This window comes from Volvox carteri (assembly GCF_000143455.1).
Source record: "Volvox carteri f. nagariensis unplaced genomic scaffold VOLCAscaffold_37, whole genome shotgun sequence".
Lineage (NCBI taxonomy): Eukaryota > Viridiplantae > Chlorophyta > Chlorophyceae > Chlamydomonadales > Volvocaceae > Volvox > Volvox carteri.
Window position 1 is genome coordinate 678,199 of NW_003307580.1, and position 17,943 is coordinate 696,141.

General features: G+C 51.8%; 2 protein-coding genes across 2 annotated transcripts; both read right to left on the minus strand.

The window, feature by feature from the left end:
* Window positions 1-619: 619 nt before the first annotated feature.
* Window positions 620-2,682, minus strand: VOLCADRAFT_94427 (uncharacterized protein; the record flags this gene model as incomplete). The annotated part of the gene is made up of 4 exons (XM_002953653.1): window positions 620-1,408; window positions 1,563-1,763; window positions 1,932-2,153; window positions 2,245-2,682. The coding sequence occupies 4 exons, from the start codon at window positions 2,680-2,682 to the stop codon at window positions 620-622; spliced, it is 1,650 nt and encodes a 549-aa protein (XP_002953699.1).
* A 1,276-nt stretch (window positions 2,683-3,958) lies between these two features.
* VOLCADRAFT_94428 (uncharacterized protein) lies at window positions 3,959-17,021 on the minus strand (the record flags this gene model as incomplete). The annotated part of the gene is made up of 19 exons (XM_002953654.1): window positions 3,959-4,066; window positions 5,389-5,497; window positions 5,832-5,962; window positions 6,193-6,299; window positions 7,005-7,128; window positions 7,720-7,760; window positions 8,817-8,869; window positions 9,227-9,315; window positions 10,001-10,109; window positions 10,391-10,484; window positions 10,966-10,994; window positions 11,995-12,137; window positions 13,048-13,084; window positions 13,527-13,703; window positions 14,178-14,494; window positions 14,866-15,126; window positions 15,262-15,665; window positions 15,969-16,040; window positions 16,988-17,021. The coding sequence occupies 19 exons, from the start codon at window positions 17,019-17,021 to the stop codon at window positions 3,959-3,961; spliced, it is 2,439 nt and encodes an 812-aa protein (XP_002953700.1).
* Between the last annotated feature and the right edge of the window lie 922 nt (window positions 17,022-17,943).

The window sequence follows — 17,943 nt, forward strand, 5'->3', positions numbered from 1 at the left end:
TCTCAGGTTACCACTGTCCATTACCTAGGGACGCTATGCCTTCCACCATCGGAAGGAGTTTGACCCTAATGGGTATCGATCCCGGGATCTCCCGGGGGCAATAGTCGCGCCTTACCAGTAGTGCCAAACCGTATTGTATGTATGCAGACGGCAGGGGCGATGGGTAGACGGTAGGGGAAGGCCAGTTGCTGCAGACGTTGTGGTGTTAATAGTATCAGTGTTTGTTGTGTTTTCACCTTTTCGTCCATACCCTGTACCCCGCCCATACCCTGTTTATTAAAAAGGCAACATGCTCTTCTGAGGTACTGGGTACGCTCCTGTACCGTACTGATATGATTCTTTGGTGACACGCAATTGGTATGGCGTCCCCAAATGCATAGCAGTGGAAAAAGGTCTTAGGCAAAATTTTATGGGCATCACCAAACTGGCTGTCACAAATGTGTCGTACACCGTGTTAACGGTATCGACCAACAGTAAAAGCCCTCCAGAAGACGCTGTTGGCTTGTAGTTATCTTCATCTTTTACCCCTAAGTTGATCGGACAAGAACTTTAGCTTACAGGCCCACCCTCAGAAAGCGTGCTCAGAATGGCGCCTAAACAGCTTAAGCTTACTAGCCTTTTACCCAAGCTCGACACCAATGCTCCCATTGAGCTCAGGGCAGGCATTACCAGCGTTCGAGTGGTGCCGGAGGTTGAGGCTGCAAGGACTGAGCATGAGAAGGCACATGCCGATGAGGGGATTGCAAAGCTTGCTGAAGCGGACGCTGAGGCCGGCAAGGCCATCATTGAGCAGGCCATGGCTCCTGGACACCAGCCAGTTGGCAGGCCCAGCAATGCCAAGCCTTCCCTCGCGTCGCTGCTGCGCTGTTTGACCGGCAAACCGCTTCCCGTCCCTGAGCCTGCACCGACTCCGAAGAACAAGAACAAGTGGGCTAAGGTGGCGCCTGTGCGTGGCAACTACGAAAAGCGCAGCGATGAGATCAAGTGGATTGTCTGCCAGGAAATCGACAAGTGCGGTGGCAACGTCAGTCAGGGGCCCGGAATTTACTGGTGCACACCGTGAACTCCCATGCAGTGCATGCCTGATGTTGTCACGCTTCCCTTCACACCTGCAGATCCAGACCGCCATCGACCAGCTGGCAGCCGAGATGGAGGTGACCTTCAAGAAGCCAGTCGTGCACACCACCGCGTCCAACTGGTACAAGAGGTGGCTGGCAACTGACCACAATGCAGAGCAGGCCACCATGACCGTAATCTGCCACTTGTCCTCAAGCCCCAGCGCCCACACGTGGCGTGTTCCGATCCGGGCATAGGTGTTGCGGCTGGCGGGGAACATGTTGCAGCCCGTCTGGTCACCGTTAATCACCAGCTGGGGCGGGATCTTGTGCTTCCAGGTCAGGTATGCCACCTGTGGACCAAAGGGGCAAGGGGAAGGTGCCTGGGTGTGAGGTGAGAGGCCCCAAAATGCCGTGGCGTGTTCACTTCTCTCCCTTCTTCCCTTCCCTCCCCTTCCCACCTTTCCCTGATGGCTGACTAACCTGGTACACAAACAGCTACAGCACCTGCTCCCACTGATCTGGCAGCTTCTGGGCAGCAGACGTGGCGGTGCGGTGCGACAGGTTCATCTGGCGGCACACCTTGCGGATCCAGGACCGGCTCACCTTGAACATGCCGGCACCACCAGGGGCATCAGCAAGAAGGAAGCCATAGCCCTTACACTTGAGCTCAGCGGTGATGTACGGCCGCAGCGTCGCCGAGTTCACCTGCACACATTGGTGGGGTCGGGTGGGGCGTGATGGGAGACTTGAATGTGGGAACAATGTTACACCGGTATCCGCAACCAAGGGCGGGTTTCCAGGGGGCAACTTAAGGGCAGCTGGCAGGGCCGGGCGGCTGGACGGGGCCAGCCAAGAAAGCAGCAGGGGACACACCTGGGAGCCAGTGTCAATGAGCTCCAGGATCCACTGCTTTACGAAGGCGTAGATGGCCAGAGGGAGCGAGACCGACCACGTGTTGCACACTGTGTTGCCGTTGAAGGCCTTGTGGTCAGTTGCCAGCCACCTCTTGTACCAGTTGGACGCGGTGGTGTGCGCGACTGGCTTCTTGAAGGTCACCTCCATCTCGGCTGCCAGCTGGTCGATGGCGGTCTGGATCTGCAGGCGTGAAGGGAAGCGTGACAACATCAGGCATGCACTGCATGGGAGTTCACGGTGTGCACCAGTAAATTCCGGGCCCCTGACTGACGTTGCCACCGCACTTGTCGATTTCCTGGCAGACAATCCACTTGATCTCATCGCTGCGCTTTTCGTAGTTGCCACGCACAGGCGCCACCTTAGCCCGCTTGTTCTTGTTCTTCGGAGTCGGTGCGGGCTCAGGGACGGGAAGCGGTTCGCCGGTCAAACAGCGCAGCAGCGACGCGAGGGAAGGCTTGGCATTGCTGGGCCTGCCAACTGGCTGGTGTCCAGGAGCCGTGGCCTGCTCAATGATGGCCTTGCCGGCCTCAGCGTCCGCTTCAGCAAGCTTTGCAATCCTCTCATCGGCATGTGCCTTCTCATGCTCAGTCCTTGCAGCCTCAACCTCCGGCACCACTCGAACGCTGGTAATGCCTGCCCTGAGCTCAATGGGAGCATTGGTGTCGAGCTTGGGTAAAAGGCTAGTAAGCTTAAGCTGTTTAGGCGCCATTCTGAGCACGCTTTCTGAGGGTGGGCCTGTAAGCTAAAGTTCTTGTCCGATCAACTTAGGGGTAAAAGATGAAGATAACTACAAGCCAACAGCGTCTTCTGGAGGGCTTTTACTGTTGGTCGATACCGTTAACACGGTGTACGACACATTTGTGACAGCCAGTTTGGTGATGCCCATAAAATTTTGCCTAAGACCTTTTTCCACTGCTATGCATTTGGGGACGCCATACCAATTGCGTGTCACCAAAGAATCGTATCAGTACGGTACTGGAAATCGCTTCTGTAAATGGTAATGAGTTGCACTCAATACACAAGAGCGTTGCAAACATATAAACCACCAATTCCAAGCCAGGTAGCATACATGAAAGGAACTGGCTCCAGTTGGCGACTGGAGGAAGCATTAGTTCCTAACTTGCCCGATCCGCAAAGCCCGAGATCAGACGCTGGCTGAGAGACAAGGAAGAGAAGAATACTAAGCTTACAAATAATGATGTAGGAATGCCTTAAATAGTCTGGCAAAGCCTTGCACGACACAGAGTCGTGCTGATCAAAGCCAAACCATACGTACTCGGTAACGAACACAAATCCCTTACAATACACATTCGCGAAAACTTGCTTGCTCCTAACACCCACACAGATAGAAGAAAGTAATAAATATGTTGCCCTCGTAGCAACTACTACCAGCGGTATATGTATGCGTCGCTATTAAGTAATATATCCAGAAGATCCAAATAAAAACCATATATACAATGAATCCAATGCATTCGTAATAACTCATCCCATCCTTGGCTCCCAGCTAGATAGGTATGACTAATAGTTCCCTAGAGTTCATCCTTATCCAAGAGAAAATATTCATCCGGTGGCCAGCAGCCCTGTCATTGGTAAACGCTGCATTTTGGCGGTTCAATGTCCATGAACTTCGCGTCCTTTCGGCCCGTACGAACCACCAATCAGTACTACGTACATACTCGCTTCACCACACGCATCTACAATGCGGGCAGGGTTTCCAGGAGAAACGTCCCACACTGGAGGGTTGGCGCTGGCGCTGCTCAAGCAGCAGTAGTGCAACACGAAGCGCCTTTGTTTAGTTTTTGTACATACGTTCTGATGCATTGAAGTCTATCTTGCCATCAGTATTTTGTTGCATCCTGTGCGTGTCGCGGAATCCTGAAGTCCGCCATCGCTGCATTTTCTGTAGCCGGGATACAACAGATTTGCACTTATTTATGCCCGTATGTAAGTGCATAGCTGCCACCATACATACTTCATCACTATTGTCATTCGTCCGCCAGGTAGATCCACACCCCCTCGCTGAACGTCCTGCCGGTGGCGGTGTTGGCTCCCAACAGGAACAGCTGGTAGTAGCCGGCGTGGGCGGCAGAGGGCTGGGATAGCGGAGGGGCGCGAAGAGCCACTGCCATGCCGTCCTGGGATACCAAATTCTGGGTAAGCAAGGCCAAGCGAAGCGATAAGCGATAGACGTCAAATAACTGTCTATGATCAGATGCAAAGGATGACTCCGGGGCTCTAATGAGCCTTGCGTAGTGGGCGGCGTGGGCTGGCTGGCCATGGACTGCCTTGGGCTGCCTTGTGTTGCGCGGTGCTGTACTTAACCACCAGTACTTCGTTCACGTTCGCCTGCGACCCCTATCCGTGATGCAGTCTCTCAAAACCATCATCTGCCATGTGGCTAAACCCAATAGTGTGCATCGTGGGCATCGTGGGCTGTGCATCTCCTTTACCGCTCCACATAGCATACACCAGGGGCGGAGTCGGCGGACCTTACGTCTGTGTTAAGAGTTTTTATCGTGTATAGGCCCATCTATTTTTAGGCCTATCTATTGCACCCTGCGGCACGGTCAATAGATCATGCTATGCAATAAATCGTTGTGCGTTCTATTTTTCCCACTTAATTTTCCCACCATTTTATACGACGACCCCGACTTAAGACCATAAAAGTATTACCGGCGCGTGGCGGGCTTCTAAGAAAGCTCTAGGTAAATTGTGTATTGCCCTGAGGTTGCCCTGAAAACTACTAGTTAGTAAATCTCCATCTCTGGTTATTACCCCCCTAGGCGTAGTGTATGCACCCACTCCACCCTGCGCATCATGTACCGTCTGCGTATGCCGTAACACGATTGACATCTAGCTTACTTTGAGCTACTTCGAAGTAGCCCGAGTAGTAAACTACATGTCACAGGAAGTTGTAAGCTGCTGTCATACACGGTGACGACGAAGGGTGGTACGATTGACTACTGGTACTGACCCTTTAGGCAAAGAAGTCCGTCAGCTGCCGTCACTAAAGAAGTCTGCTGTTGTCGTCGTGCCCACCTACTATAAGAGTGTGTCGCCTATATGTGATTAAAAATATTAATGACGGTCTCCGGCTTGTGTCAAGCAAACTTGCATGGTACGTTATTCACACACACCCAAATGATTATTGTGTGTGTGTGTGTGTGTGTGTTAAATGGTCGTGGCCACCCATGGGTGCGTTCCCCGTACCTGCAAACCGCCCAATACGAGCCGAGGGCTCAAGGGCTGCCAGGTCGCCTATAAGCACCATCCTACCTCGCACTTTAGACAAAATGATTATATGACGCACATATCATAGGCACACGCGCCGCTATTAGCTGTTTATACCACAAACACCACCCATCTCTCTGTCCGTCCTGCATCAAAAACTGTCTACTCGCTCTTCCCGACTCACCAGGAACACCACACGCTGGTTCATGTTGATGGAGTGGGTGTTGGCGCAGGGAGCTGCCAGAGTGGCGCCAGTGATACGGCCGCCATACTTGTACCCTACTGTAAACACCCTGCGTGAATGGTAGATATGGGCGTGGCGTGTAGGTAGAGGCAAAAGTTCAATGCATGCGGGTGGCGGTAAGGAGCGGGGTCAGACGGCCTATGCACAACATATGTAGCATTCAAGCACACACAGGTACACTTAGCTGCAAGATAGAGAGCATGCACTTGCCATTGGAACCATTCAGACTGCAACATTCAAGGTGGCAGAGTTCAGTATCCGCTCCTACCCACCTACTAAGGGAGCGAAATAAAAACCAAGCAGCTAGCAGCAGTCATCTACCTAGCCGTGCAGCTATTTACACAGCCCATGTACACACCACCACACCACACGGTCGTGCGCACCTGCCACGGAGGATGACCTTTGGGGCGGTCCTGATGACGGGTCGTTCCACGGGCGGCGCAATCTCGGCAGGGACCGCAAAACTTATACGGTAGTCCAGATCACCATGGGGGCTGCGGCTGACGCTGGAGGGCTGCAGGGGGGGACGATGGAGGAGATGCCGGTGAGCATCCACTACATGGTTGGTATACTAAAACAACTTTCATGCGGTGGCCATCACTCCCTTCGTCAGGATCCAGGACAGAGTCCCCACCGCCAGCAGGGCAATCAGCAACGACCTGGAGTGACCGGAGTACAGGTTGACTCTCGGCACCAAGACACCAGCACATTCGTGAATAATGCAAAAAATATCCTTATGCTTACCAGGTTGCCAGCCAGGTTGCCTGTCATTCCACATGTTTCACATCCAGCCGACATCACCTTGCCCGACAGGTCCAGACAGGACGAGGAATGGTACATTCGGACGATACCTGGGTAGTGTAGTTCAGTATGGCCAGGGTTTGGGATGGGGTAGGCAGATGCGAGGTCGCTGATTTGCAAGAAAGCTTACTCAGCAGACTCGCTCATGCATACGTGTGGTGTTGGCAGTTGTAAGCATGTCGTCAAGCACTGGAGCCTTTTATCCATTTACAAGTATGTCTGACACAACGGTGGGCAGCAGGTGAGCTGTGTGTTGCAGGGAAGACCTAGCTATCCCGCCGGGACTGAATGGAAGCAAAGCCTTCACCTGAAAGCTGTATGGGGCTTTCGGACTGCTGTTCGTGCATGGACTCCGTTAGGCACAGAACTGCACCTAATGACCTCATCAACAATTGGAGCATGCGATGGGCAGCACAATACCTAGGATGCATGAAATACATTATTTGGAAAGCACGATGCATACGGCTGCATTACCACCACCATTCGGCCCCCACCACTCGTCATGCATACCTAAGCCTCTGGCCGCCCCTATGCATCATCAAGCAAGCCAGCTAGTGTCACATTCGTTATCACCTAAATTGATGTCTATAGATTGCACCCTGGTGTAATGGAACGAACGGTCCCTGGTATATGGAAGATGATCTTTCCCAGCAGAACGGACCCGGGCACGATCTATAGACGATCAAAAATTGTACAGACGATGTATGTACTCAACTTGTTCATCCGCCATCACCAAAAACATTTATCCTTCTTACCCACGGTGGCGCTTGTAGAATAGCGACTGCCCAGCGGAGCATCTGGGTCGTAGATCAAGTCCTGATAGGCGGGCAGGATGCCCTGATAGCCATTTTGGCCCTTCTTCCAGCCGGCGACACCGGCCTGCATGCCGTGGGTGTATACGGTTGCGTTTATAACGAAACTATTCTTGGCACGTGCATGTGCAAGCTGGTGCGTGCCAGCAGAAACCCCTCGCTCCAGATTAGCACCCCTCGCTGGCGCCCATACCGTTCTCGCTGGCGCCTATGCCATGTGCACTTCCCCCTGGCCAAAACCCGCCTTCCCTGGCTTTGCTACAATGTTGCTTTAGCACGATCAATTCCTGTTCGTTGTTTGCTAACGGGTATAAACCACGGTCAGTTATGGCTTCGTTACCATGTGGCCACATTCAATGTGAAGTTCACATCATCGCAACCCCCACGTCTGTAAATTTTGATCGGCTATAAATCGCATCCGGGTATAATAGGATGGATGGCCCCTTTCTATTTTACCACGGCACGGTTTATAGATGCTTAAACGTTTCACAGGCGCAACACCCAAGCCGCCTTCCGTTCGTCGCTTGGTAGGCCCTCCTCTGCTGGGCAGTAGTGATGCACGTTCGTGAAGGCCCTTTAAAGGGGTAAAATTTTACACCCCTACCCACCCATTAACTAACCCCGCTAGCTGCCCATCCACAAACGTCACACGCCATACCTGCCCTCCTCCGTGCACTAGGACTTTGCCGTTTGGTAGCACTACAGGAAGGAACGTAGGAACGAAACAAAGTAGGAATGAACACTAATGTACGTACGAAGCGCGCGATTGGTGTAAGCAAGCAGCAGGCATGTGGGGAAGATGAGGAAGAGTAGGCCATCCATAAACCGGAAGTAATAGCATAGAACAAATTGTATACGGAGTAAGGGGGCATCCAAAACGCGGCAGACGGAGCATGTACTACGGAGTAGTACTCGCCGCATTGGGACCGAAACCCAAACGCGGGTGTAGCCGGATGAGGTGGGAAAGTGCTAGGGAAAGGTAACGTTAGCATGTGTTATTAGGACAATTAGTATGGACCTTCTTGGCATTTATGGACCTTCTTTTGCCTTTGTCCTAAGCCCGCTGGTGATTTGAGCGCGTGCGTTGAAAGACAGAAAGAAAGGTACCGCAGAGGCGGCCATTCTCGTCGCACCGACTGTAGGAGCTGGCCGCTGAAAAGGCCTCTCGAGGTGCTGGTGGACGCGCTCAGCGCGTATTGTAAACGTTATGTGTCTGTACTGTGTACCAGCTACTACACCGACCCAGGCGAAGGGGCGGAAGGCGGAAGCCCTGGGAGGGTGCATGGTGCGTGATAGGTTGCGAGACCTATAGGTTGTCAGGCTGGTTGTCAGGGATTCCATCCATCTCCATTAACGGTGTCACCGCGTCGTCGTCTGTGAAATTGTTTTCCTGGTCAATAGATCGTGCCCGGGAAAATTAGATGCATAGGGACCTTTCCTATCGTTTGCAATATATTTGGCACAAACTATTTGCAGGCGAAAAAACGTGTGTCTGTGGTTGTGTGGGCGTGTTCACCCACACACACGGTCAAATGTGTGCGTAGGGCACGATTTGGCACGAATTAGGCACGTGTGTGGGGGAAAGACATTTAGAAAACATGTGTGTAGGGCACAACCTACAGACAATAAAAACATTGACAGGCAATCCCTTATTTATGGGGCCCACCAATTGTAGGTTGCAAGGCTGCTGGTGGATGACGGAAAGGGCGTTATCATACCGAGGAATTCGCCCGATGCATGCCCATACGTGCCCACCTGTGGTGGTAGCCATAACGCGTTTTTGCCCCGCCATATTCTCCACCACCCACCTAAGGGAGAGGAACGTAAGAAGGGGAGTGGCGGACTCCGCATACCACATATTTAGGCTTACATGCATGAAGACACAAAAGTTTGAGGCCACGGCATTACGTATAAGGCGGCCCACTACGAGTAACTAAAGCATGCACAACATGCACGATATTGTAGATGGGCAGCTGGCACAATGCTTAATTTTCCTTAAGACACTCCAATTAGCAGATGTTCAAGACGTATATCCTGCTAGGAAGTATGTCGCTGTTTACCTGCCTGGGGAAGTTTTCCTTTGCTGGTAGGTCACCACAACGCACGCGCATCTGTCGTACGACAGAGGGAAATTCAAGTTTTAACAGCCTACGTAACATACTCACCCGTTGTCGCATATCTTGTTGCCGCAGTAGTACATGTCCAGCCTTGCGGATAGGGGGGAGGCTGGGGTCTTCTGCTTGGCACCGTCAGGCTGTATGCACATGTGTGGGTGGGGTCAGTGCGGCGGAGGCAGGAAAGGAGAGGTGGATGAGCGAGTGGGTTTTAACGCGGTGAAGATTTTAGCACATACCCCGCCGGTCGTGCCGCGCCTGCTGGCCGGCTGGGGCCCATACTAACTATGACTGCAAGTATCGGTTCTATTATTACTCCTGATCCGCAATAATGTGCTTGAATCCAAGCTTGTTTTGCTTTGGCTCGGAGCCTTTACTTGCAAAAGCAGCATCTCGCTCGCACCGGCTGTAGTAGCTGGCCGCTGAAAAGGCCTCTCGAGGTGCTGGTAAAGCGCTCCGCGCGTGTATTTGATACGTGTGTCGTACTGTGTACCAGCTACTACACCGGTATACCCACAGGAGACAATGGCTACACACGCTGACACATACGCGCAGTCCCCGGCTGGCAGTCAGATGATTTTATCATAAGAAGAATCAATGAATGTCGCTCGCAACTCCAGAAAACAAACATGTTGAAGAAATAGAAACAGTTTACATCACCAGGAAATTTTATGAAACATTTTACACTTCTTTTACCAATACCTTAGCAAATTTACCTTTGCGTTAAGGGGAATGTTTTGGGGGCATAACTATAACTGAAATCACTAAATCGCCTATAGCTATACAGTATCCGCGGTATCGGCCGATGCACCTACATACACCTACCGCTCCCCCAAAGATTGTCATGGAGAAGTTTTTGTATTCTCCGCTCTGTGGATCCGGCTTCATTGCGTTGAGGATAATTGATGACGTATACCAATACATAGTGCGATATCTGCGTGTGTGTACGAGTAGTGTTGGAAGCAGCAGGTGTTCAGCCACTGGCAGTAGATATGCACACAACCCATACGGTAGCTATCCAGGTAGAATTTTACCACGCACGCACGCAAGCGAATAAACCTATACATTACCATCATGCAGCAGCAGCAGGCAAATAAGACGCTGTTATACTTCCGGTTCCTACTCAAGTACGTGCCCAGTATTAATGTGCATAAAAGACGGACAATAAGACAGATGAGCCGCCGTGTGCGTACGTGCAGATACAAATAAACTCACGGGAAAGCTCTGGGCAGGTCTGGGAGCTTGTAAATCTCCTTCCAGTCCTTGTTGGTGATGCTGCCGCCGCGATCGCCCCACCAGAGGACCTCGCCTGTGGGGTACAACGAAGCATGTCACGAGCAAATGTGGTTGGGCCGGGTTGGGTGTGTGGCTGGGTCGGCACTGGACGTGCTGCCGCAGGCAGCAACTCGTGTGACGATTGTGTATATTGATATGTTTGCATTGTTTGTGAGCCGTGTTGTAGTAGCTGTACACGTATGGTACACACGTCGTCCACACATACGCGCTTAATTCAGCGGCCAGCCACTATATTTGCCGCCAAAGCGGACATTTGGCGGACCCAATTAATCAAGTCTCCTTGCGATCCACTTGCTTTGTTTGCTATGCAAGGATGTCAGCACTGTTTGCTGACCGGACGGTCGGATATGCTGCCGCCCTCAGCACGTACGTGCGTGCATCTTAACTTCAGTCATCTCCTCTGTCTGTAATACGGACAGCAGCTGTGTTTCTTGGTAGCTAGGTCTTTGTCCACACAAATCCGAAGCAGGAAGTGACATCACTCAAGCACTCACCGCCAGGCAGTAGCACGATGAAGGGGTACCTACCGACAGGAAGAAAGATTGAGGGGGGTTCGGCTATCAAGAAATAACAATAGAATATTTGTTCAAGGCAGCTTATCACAAGGACCGGGACACAGCTGGCAGCGCTGCTGCGCGCCTAATTGATAGCGCTCTGTGAGGGCTTGTACGCCTTAGAGGGTCTTTCCATTTGCTGGTCGTAAATTTTCGTAGATTCTCCTTAGGGCCGGCCGGGCCCGCCGCACCTCCTTTTTTGGGATTTCTAGCACCAACTGATAATTTATATGTAAAGGAATGTGTGTATGTAATTTTGGCAGCGCGAAGTGCCCCATGCGAGAAGTTGCCGGACGGCCAATGGAAAGGGAGATTTCCGTAACTTTTCCATCACACTCGCTAAGAAATACTTAGCTAGTACATGCTCCCGACCATGTATTAAATTGTCGACCTCGCATATACTCATCACATTTGTGTGAGCTGAATAGCCAAATATTTGGTGCGTTGACCAGTGCAGTCGCGCCCCTCGGAAGCGACAGACGACAGCTACGCATAACCGGCGAGTGCTATTTACTCCTCAATGTCCTTCCAGGAAAGTCCTGCTGATTACATTGGAATTCATATGGATGACAAAGCTTGCTTGAGGCAACTTCGCTTGCAGCGTGGCCATGTCAATCTCGAGTCGGGTCACCACCCCGCTTTCCCGGACTATCACCACGAGTTACATCCTTCGCAAATGTCGTATGGAGCTTAAAAGTGAGCAATTTCTTACAATCCGTACGTCTGATAAAAGTTGTGTAAAGTGGGCCCAATGGAAAGTGAAATTAAGGAAATTTCTAAACTTCTCCATAGAACTTAAGGAACTTTCCCAGCCGCTGGCCAATGGAAAGACCCTCTTAGCGTTGCCAGTCACGAAGCAGAATAGATGGCCGCAGTCAGCACGCAGATAGATGTCTGCAACTGATCGCTGTTAGACGATAACCCGAAAATACGGCAGGGATGAAGGATACAACCCTTGCCTTCGCTCACCAGTTGTTCCAGGCGACGTTTTTGAAAGTCGGCGGTAAAGGCACCGAACTCGTGGGTCTGCCAGGGTTGAGTGGATCCCAAAGCTCGGCCACAGGAATTGGGGGGCCCACATCCGCTTTAGCGGTTCCACCCACAATCAAAACCTGCAATTAACGTACAATAATTATTATTAATTGTGATAATAATAGTACGCATCAGCCAAAGGCGTGTATCGGAAGGCGGGGGTGAAGAGGTTGACGTTACGATTTCCCCTGGCCTTAGCATGTCCAGCCACCGTACAGACAGCAGTAGCTTTTTTCACCTATGTACAGTCCACATGGCGCAAACTCACGTAGGGAGATATCCCAATGATTAGTCACTGAAACTGCAACGGCGCTAGCAAATCAATAATTGTAGAAGCTGTCGTACACTAGGGCATGCACACAGCCATTACATAAGCGCTAGCTCAGTGCTCTTCAGAACCTCTGAATGCGTTTGTAGCGGTCACGTACGTATTTACGAGGTTTTTGTCATGAAAAGACTTACGGTCCTCAGCTTAACCCTCCCTATGGCATAAAACGAGGGGTAACTTAAGTGTAACCCAGGGGATGTATAGGGGTAGGGGTAAGTGGTTACCCATGTGGCTATGTACGAAGGGAGGTGGGTAACCTAACCCACGGGGTAGGGGTAACCCCTTACCGAGGAGTAACAAAGGGGGCGGGGTAATACACCACCGAGGGATAACAGACAAGCTAACCCATGTTTACAAGTGTTCCTTGTCCGTATGCCGGGCCGTAAGCTGGTGTCAATGGACTGTAAGATGTCCCTAGGGACAGGCCTCAGACTGCCAAGCAAACATGGGCCGACCACTGATAAGTATGGGTTGTTAGCATTAGGCCTAGGAGGTTTATAGGTGGTGCTGACGGAGAAGTTACTCGGTGCTGAGGCTAAGGCTGTAGTACGTATGGCATTCTGTCTCTGGTACGGCACACATGACGTCTACGAATACGCGTGATGGCGGTCCGCCAGCATTTCGAGAGGCCTCTTCAGCGGCCAGCTACTACACTGTCGCACCTTGTTTCCTTGGACCATGCAAGGTGTCGGATACCACCTGCGGTGCACAGCGGAGCGTAATGCTGAAGGGAAATGGCATTGCTGTGGGGCGGCATTCCTTTCCTTCAAGGGGAACAGCTCTGGCTGGGTAAACAGGGACGCGCAAGGTGGCTGCTGGCAAGGACTAAATGGTGTGTGTGTCGGAGCGGATGTACATATTACCTAATTCCAGCAGCAGGTAGGCTGGAGGAAGAGGCGAAAGTTAGTGAGACCACTCCGTCATCATGATTCGCCCTGCTAAATGAAACGGACCGAGCCGCCGATCTCCTTCCACAGCGCATGCCAACATACGTGCAGCTCGGTTGTATATCATGCATGATTGATATAACGCTTCAGCTTTAGGCGTACAGCAAAAGTTACGCTATACATTTGTCAACCGGGAGTGTGTGCGGTTTTGGCACGAGCTTCATTTGAGACCGCACTCAAATTTATTAGCTCACCTGGGGAAGGACATACTGCCCACTTTTTGCAGCTGCTTCGTCGATTCATTGTACGTCTGGAGGAAGTACAGACGAATGAGCGAGAAGCAATATTGGGACATAATGTACGCAAATTGATGGGAGGTGTGCCAGGTATGCATATGCACGCATGTCTTGCTAGGGAGGCCGCGAGCTAGGCTGCGGGCAGGTACAGCGAGATACATATCAGTGATCGTTGACCTGTACAACTTCAAGCATCATCACATCCTTCATTCGGCCTACTAGGTCATGACCAGACCGTTTGATCAGACGATATCCGCCCTAGGTAAGCGTGCCTGAGTGCATGAGTGGGGCGAATATAAGACGCGATAACGGCCTTGCCCTTCACCCCTAGAAAACGTACATCGCCACGCTACCCCGCCCGTACTATACGGACATCTCCATTCAATCATCCTGCGTTGACCAAACCTGAACTGTTAAAGCTTTATGCTAGGATATCGCCGCCCGTACTAAGAGTCAGAGAGGATATAACTGACAGTGCCTAGCTAGCAGTAATAACACGTCGTGCCCTAGCAGATTGTAACAATAACCAACAAGGCTTAACCTAGTGTTAGGACGTCTTGAAAGCGCCATGGGTCGGCAGGCAATAGGGCGCTGGGGTTGGCATTTCACCTTGTATGCTTGCGCAATTGTGTACGCGTGCGGCATAATAGATGGACACGCCCGTAATCGTAAGCAGCCGATCCACGCTGAGCGAGGTTATCGTTACGCATATGTACGCCTAACGGACACAACACAATCATCACACCGTATGCTACATTGTCCGGAGCTTGGTAGCTCAGAGCGGAACATACCGAAATCGCCTTGCGCCCATCTGCCTGAAGTTTGTTCTTCGGTTCATTGTAGCCACCGAGTAACGCTATGCTTCCATCGGCCAAGACGATAGGGCCGTTGCAAAACTGATCATACCCTGTGGTGATTAAGGCCGCCTAAGTGGGGAAAGGATGAAGGGAAACAAATCACGCGCAACACTGTGACGTCTGCAAATGGGTACGAAGGTGGAAAGCTACGTATTCACTTTGGACAGCCTGCGGCCCTCTGGCCCTTGGGCCCTCTCAGGGCTCGTATGGGCCCCTAGGCTACACCTTCGGCGAGTAACGCAACTCCAGGTGCAACACACACATACACACACACGCACACACACACACACACACACACACACACACACAAGTACATACACGACGACGCCATACGCCGTCATACACGTGCACGCCGCCGACTTTCGTGCATAAATGAAAGTCCGCATCCCAAGGCGATACATCTCCCCATGCCTATGACTCCATCCCCTCAGTCCACAGACCTTACGCGTGTCCAGGTCAAACGTGGCGGCAGACCGCGTCTGATTCGAGGTGTAGGCGCGCCAGTACGCAAAATACTTGCGGCTGCGCGTCCCGGCGGTAGGCACGTGCGTCAAGGCGATGCTGATGAGCGGTGCGTCGAACGAACCCATTTCGAAGACCGCGGCCGGCTGCTGCTGCTGCTGCTGGTATGCGGCCACAGATGCCTGGCGCAGCTTCCTCCTGCGACTTTGGAGCTCCACTCCCGACGTCGCCCCATTGTCCTGCACACCGAGCCAGCATGCATGCATGTACACTCGTTGGATGCAGGAATTACGGAGCTTTTACACATGAGGACAATATAAGAAGCGAGCGGCCCCTTGCAACACGATGCAGGCGGAGAGTTCCTGGGGACCCACCAAGGATTTGGGATCTGGCGCTGAATCCGACAACAGGGAAATGACGTCGATGTCCACAAGATCATACTTGATGATCTGATGCTGCTCATCACGCGCCGTGTCGCTACTACCAGGGAAATTGGAAAGGGAACTGTGCAGCGCCGCAGCCGGAGAGGGGCCTGCGAGGACTGCCAGGGATGCTGCCAGCAGCGCTACCAGCACCAGCGGCGGCCAAACCTGCAGTTTGATATTGCTACGTGCTGCTAGCTCAAAGTGATGCTTGTCCAGATTGAAGGCCCGATCTATTTGTAACCACATGGTGTCTGTAGGGATCACTAAGAACGGAAATGTGAAACGGTCAGCGGTCAGGTGCACAGAAAAGGTATTGCAACGTACATATGTAAAGGTGTGGGGATGTGTATGGTCTGTACGATACGAGGCAGGGTTTACGCCGTGTGTATGAAGGTGCATGGCAGTTAATGGATAGCAGCCGGCCTTCCCTCGAGAAAGACGAATGCAGGTCAACGAACCGAGGCAAGTAGCTCGCTGCGCTGTTGTTGACCGAGGTTGTCGCGGTGTGCTACATACAATTTTACGTACCCATGCATGCCTTTACGCAGGTAGCTTGTATGTGGCCTTGGTCCCGACAGCGAATAGACTCGAATTTGGCTGATCTGCCTGCCTGGGCATAGCCGCGCAATCCGTTGATCCGGCCAAGGAAGACCTACAACAGACTGAGCAGTAGTTGTTGAAGGCGAGGCATGACTTGTACGACCCGCCACTTGGACTGATCAGCGGTCCTGCATTCACAATGAAATGGTATGCAGAATGTCAATGCAGCAGGAATGAATCAACTAGTAATAACAAACGCTCGGCAATGCAACAACCCGTAATGGAAAGCCCCCCAATTTATCCAAGCATCATCCCCACCTAATGAAGGGAAACTTTAGGCAGCTCAGTTTGCCAACCGCGGGCATCCACTCTATCAGCCACCGAACACCAATCACGCAAGGCTCGCCTGCCGATAGCCTACGCACGCAGGGTTCTATTTCGAAGGCTTGGCGTGTCACGAACACTCTAGCATGCACCAGAGGGTAGGATCCGGGCTGGAATTGGGTTGTCGTCTATATGTTAGCATGGCTACGTGAAGACCTCTGTCGCAGAATTGGCCTGACGTTATATTCCTGACAAAAAAAATGGTCCGTCGGGGTCTTGAATGGTTCTGGCAGGCTCGCCGGGGGTATTGAATTGCGCTGTGGAGCCCCGGAGTTGCGCTGGCGGGTGGGCGGACCGGGTCTGAATTGGCCTGTACGGGTGTCGAATTAGGGAAGCACAGGAATTGCGCGACCGGGGCAGCCCAAAGATTTGCTCTCCCCGACCTTGTGTCCTACCCTCCTCATGCACCGCCACAAAGATCACGTTTTGGTGCTTAATTGCTTGTCCATTTCTTACGCACATATGTCAGCAGGCTACTATGGGTTACTCTTCGATAAGGCACTCGGTCACGCACTGTGGCACATGTTTACTAAGAAATAGTATTTCTTACTACTGTCTGCGCAGCGGAATGGTACTCATCATCAACAACTATTGGCAGTCCTGCAGGAAGCATTTTACATCTGGTCCGAGCGAGCGAGGCCGCAATCGGGGGAAGGAATCTACGTCTGAAAGATGTTAATCGTCTGAAGATCACCAAGGATCACAGCACGTACAGACACGTACGCACTGGTTGGTGTATTCCTGAGCGCACCGTTCGCTCGCTCGCGAATAATAGGGGCGCTCATAACTGGACTATTCGCATGTATGCAGGTCCTCAGGTGTTACTACTTTGCGCAAGCCGACATCGGTCCCGGGGACCACCTGCCTGAGTATCGTACATGCGGTTGCCTGGGCGGCTGCTGGCTGGTTTATCCCTTTGCCTGGCAAGGATGCGGATGCCTCAAAACAATGGCGAAGGTTTAGAAACTGCCAGGCTAGTGGTCATAGTCAGCTTTTTGATACGGTAATTATTATACATTCCCCTGGCGAGCACATACTGTTGCATGGATGGGTTGCAACCCATCCAATTGGAGAATGCCAGGGAATGCACTATAGCAGAGCATGCATTTGCTCACAACAATTATACAACTGATGCTGCTGCATTGTGGTACCACAATGCAAACAGCTGTTTATCCTTATATAACTGCTGATTTAGCCCTTGTAATGTAGGGGCTTTAGCTCAGTGGTAGAGCGCGCGCTTTGCATGCGTGAGGCCACCGGTTCGAACCCGGTAAGTTCCATGGGGCAATGTATGATTAGTTTGTCATTTTGGCTATGTCCTATTTGCGATGGCCTTTTACGTGTGTTCTATTTGTGCAGCCTTGTGTGCACATGTGCGTGTGCCCATGTGTATATGTATTTTGTGTGCATTTTTTATATATGTGTGGTATATGTGTGGGTGGTGTATGTGTACATGTGTGTCAGGGCCAGGCAAGGACGGGCCCATGGAATAGTTATACTCCGGGCAAAAAGCACAAAAGAAGAAGGAAATAGGAAAGATTATTCCGGAACCCTGAACCCCGGCGTATAACCCTAAAACCCCGCACGTTAACGAAGGGGGGTAGTGATGCAAGGGTTGGGAGTCGCTGTCAGCCACAAGTACAAACACATGTACACAAGCTGGAAAACTGTAGGTTTTCTGAGTGAAGCGAAAGAAAACCAAGGATT